At 40.2% G+C, this 17,718-nt stretch overlaps 1 protein-coding gene across 2 annotated transcripts in view; it reads right to left on the minus strand.

Moving 5' to 3' along the window:
* The window catches only part of LOC104589011 (phospholipase D zeta 1-like), a 189,508-nt gene that overhangs the window by 18,765 nt on the left and 153,025 nt on the right, over positions 1 to 17,718 (minus strand). Inside the window, exons 11-14 of one of the 2 annotated variants that reach the window (XM_088886667.1) lie at positions 3,523 to 3,679; positions 3,150 to 3,428; positions 2,898 to 3,041; positions 2,660 to 2,770 (exon numbers count right to left, since the gene is read on the minus strand). In XM_088886667.1, coding sequence (XP_088742793.1) covers positions 2,660 to 2,770; positions 2,898 to 3,041; positions 3,150 to 3,428; positions 3,523 to 3,679 — 691 coding nt within the window. Of the gene's footprint in view, positions 1 to 2,659; positions 2,771 to 2,897; positions 3,429 to 3,522; positions 3,680 to 17,718 lie in introns of both variants that reach the window. The other variant, XM_088886666.1, reaches the window with a different exon arrangement.

Below are 17,718 nucleotides of genomic sequence, written 5' to 3' on the forward strand. Positions count from 1 at the left end.
CGAGCTCCAAATCAGGTCGAACAATCCTTCTCTTTGATTCTTCCTGGTCACCGAACTATTCTCCAAGCGATTAGAGTCTTGGGCACCCTCCAATGACCTCCAAGAATCAGGCGAATGAGTCTAAACTTCCAGCCCTAGAACACCCTCATGCAGTCGGCTGGACTATACCCACATAAGAGCCACGCCAAGCTCAAACCTGGCTCTGATACCAAGTTGAAAAACAGCCCTTCGAAGTATGGGACTGTGTAAGATTAGATGAAAAACCAGAAAAGGCAAACAGCTGAAAAGATTGGTGAAGATGGAGAGAGAGAGCTGGCAGCAAGGAGGGTTAGAGGATGAGAGGTTCGAACTAATCTCCCCCTCTAACACTCTGATACAATTTTATTAAGTTAATTCTTGAATAATTACAAGAGAGGCCCTTAGTTGGGCAAGAAATTACAAAAACACAGCATAGAAGAGGATGGGCCCAGAATAAGGCCCATTACAGAAAAGAACATAAATATAACATAGAATAACAGCCTATGGGCCATTCGGCCCATCTTCTCTACAGTTATATAAGCTGCTAATTAATCAGCCGATTAGTTCTCCATACACACTTTGAATCCTGCTCTGATACCAAGTTGCAAAACACACCTGCAGTAAATCTGAAAATAGAATAAAGGAAGAAAGAAAAGGAGAAGAAGAATTTCAGTAGAAGCTTTAGAAAGAAGAGAAGAGAATGGAAGAAAAGAGAAGAAAAAGAGAGCTGTTTGATCTTCTCTCTCTGTCTCTCTAATTTGAATTTATATGTGCTGAAATAAAATGTTTAAAGTTACAAGAGTGCCCTTAGTTGTTTCAACAGACTTGAAACATAAAAAGATATAAGTATTAGGCCCATAAAGAAGGCCCATTACAGCAGATATAACAGCATAAATAAAGCTACTTAAACAAAGAAAAACTAAGGACCATTCGCCCCAATCTCCCTACACATTTTTGGGCGTGTAGATGGACGATGGGTCATGCCTCATATTGGTTAAGTGCTCAATTTATCCATTTATCTCTTTATTCAGGTTTCTACTACATTATATTTGAATTGGATATTCAATAAAGTTATCGGATCAAGTTCGAATCTTAAACTCATAGATTTTATGGATTCTTAATTTTATCCAAATTTTTCGTATTTCTCATTGAATCGAATTTGGATATACCCCTATTCAGATTCAATTCGATCTATTTGCAGCCATAAGGGAGGATTGAGAGAATTATGCAGTGGATCAGCATTCTGAAGGATTTCTCTGGCTTTAAGCAGAATTGTTTTAGCAATCAATGGGATGATGTTATTCTTAACTCTTCTTTTTGTAGTGTAATGATCAGGTATACCTGATTTTTCTTATGTTTGCTTCTTTGGATACTTGTACTTCATCATGAATTATTAGGGAACCTCTCCCCTTCTATTAATACAATTACCATATTATCAAAAATAGTATATCATTATCATATTTATTCAAAGAGGTATAACTGTTAAAAGACATTTTCAGAGGTTCCAAAATTGATAATACCAAACAGATTCACTATACTCAAACTCTAAAAAGCAGAAAAGTTGTTTCTGACAGTTCAAATTTTAGAGTTGTTAGCAGAGAACCTTTTTGCTATTTAGAGATCAAAGTTCCAGTTTACAAAAAACACCTTAACTACCTAGCAACTGCTGAGTTTTTTTTCTTTTAATTTAAATATTTAGGATTTATACGGTTAGAGAGGCCTATGAGATAAACTACAAAGTAAAAGGATCTATTGATTTTTTTTTTTTTTTTGTATGGGATTTCTGATGCCAAGGTATTCAGAACTCTTTTCAGTAAGAAAGTAGTTGGGTTTTTTTCCCTTTTGATTGGTAAGATAATTGAATTTTCCCTACCAAAATTTAAAAGAGAAGACATTTCAGAAATTTGGAACCTGGGGATTTCCAGACCATAAAGAATACCATGCCATAAGTTGAATAGTCTAATTGTCCTGGCCATGCTGGCTCACTTAACATTGGTTGTGGGTGGGATGGTAACAATGTCAGGCAAGGGCTTCTCTTTTTTTACTTATCAAAAGAAGATCAACTTATGGTGGGTGGTAGAAACAGAGTTTGATAAACATTATATTTAAGAACAAGGTCATTGACTCAATGGTTAAGTGTTCTTCAAGTGATGGTTTTCTGTACCGATGGAATTTCATGATGTAAATCTGAATAAGCTTTTATCCATTGGCATTTCAAGTTTATGGATTTTTTTTATACAACCAGTTAAAGTTGCAACATGTTGGTGTATCGTGTATTCTTCTCTGGTTCAGGGATTTTTCCCTATATTTAATTTGGGTTTTCTTAACAGAAAAAATGTTTTCCTCAAAAGCAATGCCACTGCAACAATTGAACCTGCATCTCCAATTTCAACAAATTTACATGGATGAGTTATCAAGTTATGCAGTTGCATTCTACAACTGAAGAGCCTATAAAATATAAACTGCTTCTTTTGCTTCTTACTAAGAATGCTTTTAGAATATCACCAGAATGTATTGGAAATTTAAACAAGATCTGCTTTTATTATGAATCATTTGATCTTATAATAAAAGAATGTTTTTATTAAAGATTATTAATGTATAAAATATGTAAGGAAATATCATTTTTTCAAATATTCATTACCTCAATGTAGACAAAATATTCTGCTTTCTCGATAAGAGAGCAATAAGCATTGTGAATACTCTCTTCAGTTTGACTTGTTCCAGCAGACCATGGGCCAACACTTCTAATGATCTACAGAAGAGGTCATTAAAAATGGTGATTGATATAGATAGCATCTCACAGGAGTGAACTAGAAAAATAAGAACAGTTGACAAAGAAGATGTATTCAGCAGAAACAAAAAAATTACATGTAGCATACCTGACAGCGGCATGGGATTCGAGGACCAACCTGTCCAGCTTCTTCAGCAGAAACAACCTGATCACCCCGTTCTTGTGTTTCCCACCATTCATTATTCAAACTTTGCATTTCAGACTGTGCAGCTGCATCCAAAGACATTGTTGCCTGAAGGTCCACAGAATCAAGATCATCAACGAAACCTTTCAACTGCATATCTGTAGCTGAAGGTTCAACTTTAGATTTCCAGAAAGAGAATGAAAGACCTCGACTGACCGTGCTTTGTTGATTGGAGTGACTTTGAGTAGTGTCTACGGCATTTAATGTTGGAATTCCATTAGTAGTATCTAGTTCATCAGCCTCTTGAGGCAACAGTAACGGGATATCTTGATATGATGATCGGGAGGAAAAAGATTCCTGTCTCTTATGTTTGTCTTCAGCTTTCTTACTCTCTGTCTCTATTTCTTCATCTCTACTTCCCATATAATGTGGAATAACCATGTGGTGCTGAGGCATGAGTAGTGGAATTGCTCGCTCATTTGGAGCTTTACTTCTCTGGAATATTGCACAATTGTGATTACTGATTACAATACCAAAGGAAATTAAACCTTCAACAAGTAAATTGCAACAAAAGTAACAGACAGTCAACCTTTGCAAAGTTCCAGCGCTGGACAAAGTGCCTTGCTATATCACGGCAAGGTGGTCCCCAAATAGCACAGTGAACATCATGCCATGGCATGCGAGGATATTTTCCACGATCGAGTTCATCTTTCATTGTATCTATCCAAGAATTTGGCTCAGATTCCCTAACAGAACAAATCTAAAAATTACAAATCTTGAATAAATGAAGAGTTGGCCCAGCATAGTTGAAGCATTGACTTGTCAACACCTAGGTGTTTACCACCTCCAGCACCTAGTCACTAGAGAATCAAGAGGAAAACAATTTTCTACTTTCTTTCATTAGTTGTGTTGACATAATGTGTATTTGAGCAGGTTTCTCAACCAAGTTTGGTCATCTTATTTATCTCCCCCTCCTCTTCTATGCTCTTCTACATTCTCATATATAAAGTGCCGTCCTATATCACAGACAAGGTGGTCCCAGAGAGCATAGTGAACATCATGCCATGGCAGGCAAGTATATATATATTTTTTTGATCAGTGGGCAGGCAAATATATTTTCCACGATCAAGTTCATCTTTCATTGTATCTTCCCAAGAATTTGACTCAGATTCCCTAACAGAACAAAGGTGAAAATTACAAATCTTGAACAAATGTTGAATTGGCCAAGCATAGTTGAAGCATTGACTTGTCAACACTAAGGTGTCTACCATCTCCTGTAACCTAGTCACTAGGCAATTGGGAGGAAAGTAATTTTCTATTTTCATTCATTAATTCCATTGAGATACGTGTATTTGAGCAGGTTACTCGACCAGGGGTATTCACGCCATTTTATGCAACATCATGAAATTATGTTTAGTGAAGAGTGGTTTGCATTTTTCTTTTCTTCACTCTGATTGAAGTTCATAGAGACCTATGATAAGCAGCCTGTATGGAGAATTGAGAAGGTTAATTAATTTTCCATGCTAAATTGCCCATTTTATAGATATTTTTGGAGATTTTATTCAGATTTTTTGGTGCCTAGGAAAAAAAATCCTAGATATCTTCCAAGAATCAGAAAAACCAACGAATGATCTTTTAAATATCTGAATCCAGAGAATCAACTTATGTTGAATTGTGAGGGGCTTTGAACAAGCGCCCCTATTTGTCTTCTTCTATTTTGGTGTGATCTAGTCCAGATTACTTTAACTGTTGATCTTGATCAAGATCTCCTCTACTATTTGTTGGGTGGCGGTAAATTGTTTATTGAAGTTATTTGAAACCAAAGGAGCCTTCTGGTGGTTCCAAGCAAAATTTTGGTCCCAACATCATCTGAAGTAGAAGTGTTCAGGAGAGTCTGAATGAAGTAACTATTACGTAAAAAATAAAAACAGAAAAACAGAAAAAGAAAAGCCATTACCCAATGTTGGTCCCAGCTATCTAGGGTCTTGGGAGGGGTGCACTGGATAGAGACTCTAAACATTCTTTGTGGGTGCAAGAGAATCTTATGGTCATTTCATGGTTGGTAAGTTTCATGTAAAGATGCAACCACATATCAGTATGGATTATTTATGGATGAACAATACAAAAGTAATCTGAAATAATGTTTCTAAGATTTCCTTCCAAGTGCTGGATGTAGCACATGCCTAACAGCTATAAACTGATCTTAAACAAGAGTATTCAAATCTGATAAAACTAGGATAAAGAGAAAGAAAACAAATCCAAATCTACTGTAGAAAACTCAGACTGAAAGAGAAGTAGAGAGAGATATGTGAAGAACTAGGGCTGAAAGCAGTAAAGATCGAGAGTCAGTTCATCTCTCTAACTGCTACCAACTTTTATTAAGTTGATAAAAAATAATGAATGACAACTTTACCCCTCAGTAAGAAGGGACAAGAACAACATGACCAAATGTAAAGTCCAACTATACCCATGCCTACCAGAAACAGAAAATAAGATAAATAAAGAAAACACTTCAACAAGGAGCATAATAGGAATTTGGCAAAAATTTCTTTTTAATCATCTTGACACTGAAATAGAGAAGTGCTAATGATGTTGCAACACATAAGTAGTTGGTGGAGCATAATAGGGAGTTCAAATTCTTGGTTGGATTGAATGACATTACTCACAAAAACATTTTCACTCATGATACAATTAAGCTATTCCACACTTATTCCTTGGTGCACAGTAAGGATCATAGCAGATCTGTGATGCAACACTCTGATTGTTGATCATTCTGCGCTTATTAGAGTCAAATCAAACACAAAACCTACTGATAAAAGGGAGTATCATGGGTGAAAATGAGGTTGTTTGTTAGCGGACTAAGCATACTTACAAGACATACTCGTTATATAATCGTCATTTAAAACTTGCAAGATTTAGACATGACAGAAAGAAGAAAAATGATACTGTGGTGAATGCACCCATTGAAGTGCTTACCATGTCTATTATCGGGCCTCTTATTGCCTTTGCCCACCCAGGTACTCATGGTATGTTATTGGTATGGATAATCACGCTTCTGTCTCAGGTAATTTTAATTGTATTCCTTGGACAATTAATGCTCATGTACTAGATTGTATGACAGTTTTTTTCCTTCTTTGTTCTAATCATATCAGTTCTCTTCTAGTAAGGATAAGGTATCAATTGCTAATGGGTCCGTTACCCCTATATTTGGTAAAGGGAATGTTAGAGTGATTGATAAATTAAACTTATTGTTTGTCTTGCAATATTCCAAACCTAAATACCAATATGTTGTCAATAAGTAGGATCACCAAGAGTTTAAACTGTTGTGTGACTTTATTTCTTCATTGTTGTGTTCTTTAGGATCTACTTTACATGGGAATGATTGGGAGTGGTGGTGAGGGAAACGAGATATATCTTTCGGATGTCTAACCTGTCATTGGATACCATTAGAGTAGCAGTTTGAGTAGTAGTGTTGTCTTCTGAATCTATGGATTGGATAACGCTTTGGCATATTTGACTTGGTCAGTTATTTTTCTTTTTTGAAGGGGCCATTACTTGGTGTAATGGTAAAATCTCAGGCTGGCAAGTGTTAAATCTGTTAGTTTTTTCTGTTCTTTAGTGCTGCAGGGGTACATCTGTAATTTTCTCTCTTTTATTATTGTTTTGGGTCGCCCTAATATAAATACAAAAGCTGGCACCGCCAGCCTAAGTTTCTGACTCCAAATTCTTTCTCCTCTCTTCTCTCTTCTCTGACTTTCTGACATGTTTTCACCAAGAAAACATGGTATCAGAGCAACTGTTCTGGGATTAGAAGTAGTTCGTTCAAATTTCCCTCTCAGTTTTCTCAGTTTTCTTTCTCTCTTGTGGATCAGACCTATCAAGAGGTGCATTGGACTGATCTGAAGGGAGTTTCTGTGTAGTTCTTCCCTTCCCTCTTGGTTGTGTGCCAAGAAATCACCAAAGGGAGGGAAGTTAAATGCTGTGAAGGTGGTTCTCTCAATTTTCTGTGGATTGTGTGATCCTTTTGTACCCAGGTAAGTGGGTTATGGAGGTCTGAATGACCTGTGGTTGCTGTGAACCTCTTGTTTCTCAGTTTTGTGGATCGTGTGATCCTTTTTTGTGCCCAAATAACTGGGGTTGTGTAGGTCTAAATGACCTGTGGTTGTGTGACAGCAGTTCTCTATCCTATTTTTTGGGGATTACAGTAGTTGTGTGGCCAAAAAGCTGATGAAGGGGTACTTATAAGGTCTATTTAGATCTGAAATTAATCATGTTTCACCTCTGAAATTGATTCAGCAGTGTGGTAGTGCGTGTTCTTTGTGGTGCACCGAAGGGAATGGTTATATAGTGCTATTTGTGTGAGAACAAGTATCACTATGACTTTTTTTTTGACGGAACTGTGAAATCAGACCTTCATATCATGCCTTCTGAGGATTCTAGTATATCTGGTGTGTCCTCCAGTCAAGGTGGAGTGAGTGAAGGATTTGGCATGAGTTTCCCTATGGCTGTGATACCGTTCGATGGTCTCAATTACATAGAATGATCAAGGGGAATTAAACTTTACATGATTGCCAGGGGAAAGTGGCTTATATTAATGGTAAAATCAAATAACCGCAGTCGGGGGGGTACAGAACATGATAGGTGGGACCAGGAAAACAGCATGGCGATGTCAGGGCTATTACTGTCTATGCTGCCTCAAGTAAGGAAGACCTTCATGTGGGCAGAAACAACTTATGAAATTTGGGAGCAAGCCAAATCTACCTATTTAGAGCAACGACATTATGCCAAAATCTATTAGTTGCAAGCTGCTTCCTCAACTTGTAAGCAGGGGGAGAGGAGTCTTTCAGCATAATATTCTGATTTGACCTCGATTTGGAAAGAGCTGGACCACTATTAGAACATAGAATGGAAGTGTGATGTAGATGCTAAGGCATACAAGTCTCTGGTTTCCTAGCAATGAGTTTTTGCCTTCCTCTTGGGGCTGAACTCTGTATATGAGTCTATTAGGGTTCGGATATTGGGAAGTAAAGATCTGTCATTAGTACAAGTGTATGCCCTAGTATAGTCTGAAGAGAGTAGGCGGAATTCTTTTAACAAGGGTGACTTGGTAGCTAAAGGGAGTGTGGTTGCAGGAGGTGGTAAATTCTCTTAGGAGTCTCAACCATCTACCACTACCTTGAGCCAGGACCACCCCTCCGTGATTGATCCCAGGGAAGATATCATTCATTCTTTTCCTGACCATTTGGAGCTATATGGTAGGGCAATCTGCTAGATGGATTCTGCTCCTCTTCCCTTGACTTCCTTTGCGCCTACATCAGGTAATGGTAATTCCGCCCCAACTTTCCTTGTGTCCTCTCATCCCTTAGATTCCCCTTGGATAATAGATTTTGGAGCCTCGAACAGGTAAGTCAAATTGTTTTCAATTTGACTAGCTGATGGCTCTTTTTCCACCATAGTTGGTCAAGGAACCATATCCCTTCCTTTTGGACTTACCCTTTCTAATGTGTTACATGTTCCAAAACTGCCTATAAACTTGTTCTCTGTAAGTAGTATTACAAACTCGTTAAACTGCTTAGTAACTGAGAAAGCTGTCCAGTCGAACTGAGAGCAGAGAAAGAAAAGAGAGAAGGGAGAGAAGGAGAAGAGAAAAGTGTCGAATTGAGAAGACAGAGTTTAACCTAGTTGACCATCTATTTAAATTTAACAAATCAGTATACAAATATAGAAATGCCCCTGCATATGTATGAGACATATAACTAACACATTACTTAGATGGAAGAGACTAAAATACCCCTCTTTAGTCGACTCTAACACTCCCCCTCAAGCTGGAGAGTATATATCATATAATCCCAGCTTGTAACATATATAGCTCACTCTTCCCGAACTCAACCCTTTTGTGAACAGATCTGCCCACTGATCACCTGTTCTGACATGCTCTGTGCTTATCACACCATTGATGACTTTTTTGCTTACAAAATGGCAATCTACCTCTATGTGTTTAGTTCTCTCATGAAAAACTGGGTTGGATAAGACGTGAATTGCAGCCTAGTTGTCATAATATAACTTCATGGGTTTGATTATTGAGAACCCAATTTCCTGTAATAGATTCTTCAACCACACTAGTTCACATGTAGTGTGTGCCATGGCCCTGTATTCTGCTTCTGCACTGCTCCTTGCTACCACAGTCTGCTTCTTGCTCTTCCATGTCACTAGATTTCCTCCAAGAAAGGTGCAATAACTTGTAGTGGATCTCCTGTCTGATAGCCAACCCAATTTGCGTTGGTGTATCCAACTATTTCAAGATCACCTCCTAGCTTGTACAGTAACCCACGGCCTGGAGCCCCCTTTAAATACCACACAATCCTAAGAATTGCATCCCAGTGAGGCACTTGAGGACTCTACATAAATTGGCTTACCATACTAACAGCAAATGAGATATCAGGCCTAGTGATAGTTAGATAATTCAGTTTTCCCACTAGTCTTCTATACCTTATGGGATTATCAAACAATTCACCTATATCACTTCCCAACTTCACATTCAGTTCCATGGGAGTTTCAATTGGTTTAGCACCTAGTAGTCCTGTTTCTTCCAACTGGTCAAGAACATATTTCCGCTGACAGAGGTTTATGTCTTGCTTTGATCTAGCAACTTATATTCCCAGGAAATACTTCAACTTTCCAAGATCTTTTGTCTGAAAGTGATCTTGTAGGAATGTCTTCAATCTATCAATCCCAATTCTATCACTGCCAGTTATGACTATGTCGTCCCCATAAACTACTGGCAAGATCTTCCCGACCACAGAGTCATAGCTAAATACTGAATGGCCAACTTGACATTGTCTAATTCCAAACTCCTTCACCACTTCATTAAATTTGCCAAACCAAAAACAGGGAGACTGTTTGAGTCCATAGATCGCCTCCTTGAGCTTACACACCTTACCATCCTCCCCCTGAGCAACAAACCCTGGTGGTTGCTCCATGTACACTTCCTATAGAAGATCACCATGGAGAAAGGCATTTTTAATATCAAGCTGAAATAGAGGCCAATCATGCATGACGGCTAAGGAAATCAACACACATATTGAGCCAATCTTCATAATAGGGAAAAAGGTTTCTACATAGTCTACACCATAAAGTTGAGAGTACCCTTTTGCAACTAAATGGGCTTTCAGGCGCTCCATTCTCCCATATGGTAGATACTTAACAGTATACACCCATTTACAACCAACAACATGCTTACCTAGGGGAAGATTGGTGAGTTCCCACGTATGATTGTGATGAGGAGAAGAGAGTTCCTCTTCCATAGCTTTTTGCCCCCCTAGTGAGGTAAGAGCCTCCTGAACATCCTTAGGTGTGGATATAGAGGACAACAGGGTAATAAACTTGTGATGGGAAGCAGAAAGGTGAGATACAAAAACATAATTGGATATGGGGTGTAAAGTGCAACTACATTTACCTTTCCACAATGCAATAGAAAGGTCAAGATCAAAAGGCAATTCGGGTGTGGAAGGAGCTGGATCAGCCGGCGAAGTAGAAGGTAGTGGAGGTGCTGGTCTCTATCAATGAGTATACACTTGATGGATTGGTGGTGTTGTTGGATTGGGTGTCCCATCACTAATCAGGGACATCCCAGTAATTTCTTGTACCTTGTACTACATCCATCTATAAATAAAAGACTGGTCGACTGGCTAGTACAGTTTGACATTCTCTTCAGTTAGGTGGTTCTCTTCTCTTCTTTGCTACTTCGAGTATAGCTCTTCAGATTACATGGTATCAGAGCATTAGCTCCTTCCTGGTTTCAGCAGGCGCACTCTCTTCTCTTGCTGTCTTTTCATCTTCTCTCTTCCTTTTCTGGGTTGCTGCAGTAAAGACCTAGGAGTGTAAGAGAGTAAAGCAAGTTCGAACCTAGGGTTTTTCTTGGTTGTAGGACTCAAGGGAAGTAAGACCCAGAAGTAGATGTCCTACTAGTTTTTTTTTCTCAGCAAGTAGTAGCTATTGGGCTACTAAGAGAGGTCTGTATAAGACAGACCTAGTTGAGGACTGATTTCAGCAGTCCTAGCACAAGCCAAAAGGGGGAGAGCTTCCTCTACAGTTGCAGCTTCGTGCTCCAGCAAGACTTGCGCAAAACAAGTGGTAAAGACTTAGCCTTCTCTACAGTTGCAGCTTCGTGCCCCAGCAAGACTTGCGCAGAACTGTGGTAACTTCTGTTACAGATTTTCTTCAGGTCGGTTATCAGCCCTACTTGGTGAATTTCAGTTACTGCACTGCACAGTTACTTCAGGTCGCAGAACAAGCCCTAACTGAAGTAACTTCAGTTACTAGCACTGTGAACTGGTTCAGTTACAGCCCCTTACTTGCTACTTCGGCCAGTCCTAAACAGCACTGCACAGTACCCGAACTGTGAACACTTCTACCAGCACTGTGAACACTGTGACCACTTCGGCCAGTCCTAAACAGAACCACCTACAGCACTGTGAACAACTCTTGGACTGAAGTCAGGATGTCCTCACTATCCGGTGAAGTTTCCTCTAGTGATAACAGACCTGTTACAAGGTCCTCAAACCTGGAAAACCCTAATCTGCACAGCTTGCAGATTACAAGTGTGCTGTTAGAAGAGTATAACTTCAGAGAGTGGTCTGTCTCAGCAATACTATTCATTACCTCTCGCAATCTCACAGGCTATCTGGATGGAGACAAGAAACAACCAGAAATTGGCAGTCCTGAATACACCGTGTGGCGCAAGGAAAATGCCACAGTCATGTCTTGGTTGCTGGCCTCCATGACTCCTAGGGTGGCCAGAACTGTTCATCACTTCCCTACAGCCGCTAAAATTTGGGAGAAAGTATCTAAGACATACGGCCAAAAAAAGAACAATGCTAGAATCTACAGGCTGAATCAAGACATTACAGCCCTAAGGCAAGGAGACATGTCCGTGGCAACCTACTTTGCAACTCTGGAAGGCCTCTGGGAAGAGCTCGACCACCACTTGATTTTGGACTGGGAAAATGCCAATGATAAAGGGAGGCATGACAAGCAGATTGAGGAGGGCAGAGCCTTCAAGTTTCTGGCGGGTCTTGACCCTGTATATGAAGGTATAAGGTCACAGATTCTAGGGAGAGATGAATTACCTGAGCTTCACCATGTCTACTACCTGGTGAGGAATGAAGAAGTAAGGAGAAAGGAGATGCAAGTTGACTCCCAGACACAGTCAACAGAACTACCTGGAGAACATTCAGCCTTAGTCTCCACTAAGGGGAATAGATTTTCAGACAAGAAGTCCCTCAATGTACCCATTGCGGTGGTGAGAAACACACGAAGGAGAAATGTTGGGTCTTGTACCCTCATCTGAAGCCAGCTGCTCTGAGAAAGGACAAAAGGCAACATAAGGGCCACACAGCAAGTGGGAATCTTGCCACCAACAACAGTAGTGACAACTCACAGAGTACTCAGACAGTGTCCTCTTCCACCACAAGGCAGGCTGCCGACTCCTCTGGACCAAGTACTTCGGGCTTCACAGCTAGTGAGGAAGAGGTTCTCAGCCGGGCATTAGCCCGCCTGAAGAACAATCCTTTAGCTTCCACCTCTCTTGCCAAATCAGGTACAGCCTCTGCATTTAGTGCGACTAGTTCCATTAATTCCACCTCTTGGGCGATTGATTCCGAAGCCACTGACCATATGACACATATGTCCTCCTTATTCTCTACATATCATTTGTTGTCTGGCTAGGATAAGATGAGAGTAGCTGATGGGTCCCTCTCCACCATCTCTGGAAAGGGGGTGGTTGACCTAAGCAAGGACCTCTCACTTAAATCAGTCCAACATGTTCCTAGTCTTACCTCAAATCTGTTGTCTATTTCAAAGCTTACAAAAAATTTGAACTGCGGTATAACTTTCTTTCCTTCTCATTGTGTCTTCCAGGACAGATTGACGAGGAGAACGATTGGGAGTGGTCATGAGTATGGGGGCCTCTACTATTTTGATGAAGATGTCAGCTCAGCCTTGCAAGCTTCTACAACTAGTCTGGAAAGTGTGGAGTCAATAGCTAGGCTGCACTTGTGGCATGCTAGGCTAGGTAATTTGTCCTTTTCTTCTTTAGCAATGTTGTTTCCCGAACTATGTAAGGGCATTCCAAGTCAGAATTTAATTTGTGATGTGTGTCAAATGTCAAAACAATGTAGATCAATGTATCCAATTTCTAGTAATGAAATTCAAGCCCCTTTTGATTTGATTCATTCTGATGTTTGGGGTCCTTCACCCATTGTTTCCATTGATGGCTTCCATTACTTTATCAGTTTTATTGACCATTATTCTCGGTGCACTTGGATTTATCTATTGAAAGGACGTGATGAAGTTCCCCAGATAACTATGATGTTTTGCAAGATGGTTGAAACACAATTCGATAAAAAGATCAAGCAATTCCGTTCAGACAATGCAGCTGAATACTTTGAAAGATCCCTGAACTCATTCATGGAAGATGCAGGCATGTTACATAAATCATCATGTGCTTACACCCCTCAGCAAAATGGGGTTGCTGAGCGCAAGAACAGGCACCTACTAGAGACAGCTCAAGCCCTTCTTTTCCAACACAATGTGCCCAAGCAATATTGGTCTCAAGCTGTTCTCACTGCATCATACCTGATAAATTGGATGCCATCTAAGGTACTGGGTATGAAGACCCCTTTCTCTGTTTTGTGTCCCACTCTTCCAGAGTTTCCTCTTCCCCCACGGGTTTTTGGCTGTACATGCTTCATACATGTGAAGGATCCAAAGAAAACTAAGCTGGATCCTAAAGCTACAAGGGGATATTTTTAGGGTACTCTCCTACACAAAAGGGGTATAAGTGTTATGATCCTGTCTCCAAGAAAAAATGTCACCAGAGATGTAGTCTTTTGTGAGTCTCAACCTTATTTCCAGTCCTCTCAGAATCCTCTTCAGGGGGAGAGTAGTGGGTTGGAAGAGGATTCTCATTCTCCCTTCTTTTTTGTTCCCATTTCATCACCTTCCACTACTACTAGCTATAACATTCCGGGTCAACCTAGTGAGACTCCCACTGTGCCAGTTACTTCTCCAGATTCGGTTGATGCTTCTGAAGGTTCCAGTAAACAAGAGAAAGAGATACTTACATACAGTAGAAGGAAGAAGGGCCCTCAACCTCATGATTGCAACCAGTTGAACTCAGATCAATCTGTCTCTGCAATCCAAGGTAATTCTGACTCACTCAATTCAGATTTGGATCTTCCTATTGCTCTCCGTAAGCCTGTTCGTTCTTGTACCACTCGGCATCCCATAGCTGATTATGTTTCTTACTCACACTTATCCCTTGCCTATCATTCCTTTGTGTCTGCTCTTTCCTCTGTATGTGTCCCTTCTAGGTATTCAGAGGCGGCATCTGATCCAAGGTGGAAAGAAGCCATGAATGAGGAGATGAAAGCCCTAATGAAAGCAAGATCGTGGGAATTGGTGGACCTGCCATAGGGGAAAGGCACTGTTGGGTGCAAGTGCGTATTCATAGTAAAGCACAGGGAAGATGGGTCAATTGAGAGGTACAAGGCCAGACTTATGGCAAAGGGATTTACACATAAGGAAGGAATTGACTACAAGGAAACCTTTGCCCCAGTAGCAAAGCTCAACACAATCAGGGTTCTTCTGTCACTAGCAGCAAAATTCTCTTGGGAACTTCATTAGTTGGATGTGAAGAATGCCTTCCTAAATGGTGATCTTCATGAAGAGGTATTCATGGAATCCCCACCTGGATATGATGTTGGAAAGAAGGTATGTAAACTAAAGAAAGCATTATATGGTTTGAAGCAATCTCCCCGGGCATGGTTTGAGAGACTTTGTTTGGCCATGAAGAAAGTAGGGTACACTCAGAGTAGTGCAGATCATACATTGTTTACAAGGAGACAGGATGACAAACTTATAGCACTCATTGTGTATGTGGATGATATGGTGATTACTGGAAATGATGTGAAAGAGATGAAGAGGCTGAAGGAGTTCTTAGCTTCAGAATTTGAGATCAAAGACCTGGGAAATCTGAGATACTTTCTTGGGATTGAAGTTGCTATATCAAGAGAAGGAATCTACATATGTCAAAGAAAGTATGTGATAGATCTCCTAGAGGAAACAGGCATGATGGGGTGCAGGCCAGCAGACACTCCAATAGAACCAAGCCATGGATTACAAGAATCAATGGGTGAGGAATACTGTGATAAGGAAAGGTACCAAAAATTGGTAGGAAAACTGATATACTTATCCCTTACTCGGCCAGACATTGCCTATGCAGTGCATGTTGTCAGTCAATTCATGCACTCACCAAAGACCCCTCATATGAGAGCAGTGGAAAGAATTCTCAGATATTTGAAGACTTGCCCAGGGAAAGGAATTCTATTCAGGAAAAACAACAGACTTGAAATTGAAGCCTACAGTGATGCTGATTGGGCTGGGTCTGTTGGAGACAGAAAATCAACCTCAGGTTACTGTACATTCTTGGGAGGAAACCTAGTCGCATGGCGTAGTAAGAAGCAGAATGTTGTGGCTAGATCAAGTGCAGAAGCAGAATACCGGGCTATGGCACACGGGGTTGCTGAACTCTTATGGCTCAGAACTCTCCTCAATGAGCTTGGTATCAAGACTGAGAGTCCTCTCAAGCTGTATTGTGATAATAAAGCTGCTATCAACATCGCCAACAATCCCGTGCAGCATGACAGGACAAAACATATTGAAATTGATCGACACTTTGTCAGAGAGAGAATTATTTCAGGAGAACTCTGTGTGCCTTATACACCATCAGAGATGCAGATTGCAGATGTATTGACAAAAGGGTTGGCAACAACAAAGTTCAGGGACATACTTGGCAAGCTAAGCATGATTGATATCCATGCTTAGCTTGAGGGGGAGTGTTAGAATGTTAGAGTGATGTTCGGCTGATAAGAGTTCTTATTAGCCCAGTCTTATGCCTAACTTATCTTGTAACTGGGCCTGTGTTATTGGGCCTAATCCTGTTTAATGATTTAAGTCATCTGGGAGTCCCATCACTAATCAGGGGCATCCCAATAATTTCTTGTACCTTGTACTACATCCATCTATAAATAAAAGACTGGTCGACTGGCTAGTATAGTTCGACATTCTCTTCAGTTGGGGAAGGTGGAGTCTTAGGCATAATGGGAACCACTAGAATGGAATTATCAACCAGAAGAGGAAGAGGAACCTCTGTAGGAGAAGGAGGGATATCAAGGCCAGACAAGTACGACACTGATTCAAAAAATGTAACATTAGGACAAACAAATGGTTTCCGAGTAATAGGATTGTAGCATTTATACCCTTTCTGGGTCCTAGAATAGCCAAGGAAGATACATTTAATGGAGTGAGCATCCAACTTGTCTAGACCAGGATCAAGATTTTGAACAAAGCACACACACCCGAAGATCCTGGGAGTTGGGGGATATGGAGACAAAGTGGGAAATAAGATATTGAATGGAGAACGACCACCTAGAATAAACGAGGGCATGCGATTAATGAGAAAACAAGCAGTAGGTACTGCATCACTCCAGAAACGTTTAGGAACATTCATATGACGAAGAAGAGACTGAGCTGTTTCAGGTAGATGTCGGTTCTTCCTCTTAGACACCCCATTTTGTTGAGGGGTGTGGGCACAAGATGTCTAATGAATAATACCTTGTTGTTCCAAGTATTGCTGAAGTGAAGAAAGAAAATACTCTCTACCATTGTCGGAACAAAGAATTTTAAGTGAAACACCAAATTGCATATGCACTTTAGCATGAGACTTTTCGAAAATGGAAAATAATTCACTTCTTTCTTTCATTAAATAAAGCCATGTCATTCTTGAACAGTCATCAACAAAGATAACAAAATATCTGTAACCATTATAAGACTCAATTCTGATTGGACCCCAAACATCTGAATGAACTAAATCAAAAGGACTCAACATACGATTATCAACTCTAGGACTGAAGGAAACTCGATGGTGTTTCCCACGCTGACACGACTCACACTGCAAAGATGACAGACGAATCAATGACGAAACAAGAAGCTTGAGAGCTTTAAGAGATGGATGGACAAGTCTACAATGCCACTGAAGAGGAGTCAAAGAGGTTTGAAGTGCAACTTAGACCACCACCGTCAAGGTAATACAATTTGCCAGCTTCATGCCCTCCACTAATCTTCTTCCCCGTCGTTAGATCCTGAAAAGCATAAGAGGAAGGGTAAAATGTGATAAAACAATTAAGGGATTTGGTTAGTTTACTAATAGACATAAGATTAAAAGGAAACTTGGGAACGTATAAAACAAAAGACAAAGAAAGAGATGTTGTGTTAACATTACCAACACCGTAAATGGGGGAAGTAGATCCATTGGCAAGGGTAACATTATTTGATGTGGAGGTTGGAGAAAGGTAGGAAAACACACCTGGAGTCCTAATCATGTGATTAGAGGTTCCAGAGTTAATTATCCAAGGTTAAGGTTTGGATGCTAGGCAAGCTATACCTGAATGAGCAAGGGTGGCAGTATTCTGATGTGAAGTGGCTTGAAGTAATCTCTCATACTCCTCTCTTGGAATACTCATCATCTCCTCCCCAGAAGTAGTTGTGACTGTAGAAGATGTTGGATCAATTGGTTGAGTATCACTAACTTCACCACCACCAACAGCTACATGATTAGCCCATGTGGATGGTGGGCCATGCAAATCATAACAGAAGTTAACTGTGTGTCATTCTCTCCTACAATGTGTGCATTTCCTAGTAGTGCTCCCCCTTCCTTTGCCACGGC

Source organism: Nelumbo nucifera, chromosome 4, assembly GCF_055504915.1.
Source record: "Nelumbo nucifera cultivar China Antique chromosome 4, China Antique-T2T, whole genome shotgun sequence".
Classification (NCBI taxonomy): Eukaryota; Viridiplantae; Streptophyta; class Magnoliopsida; order Proteales; family Nelumbonaceae; genus Nelumbo; species Nelumbo nucifera.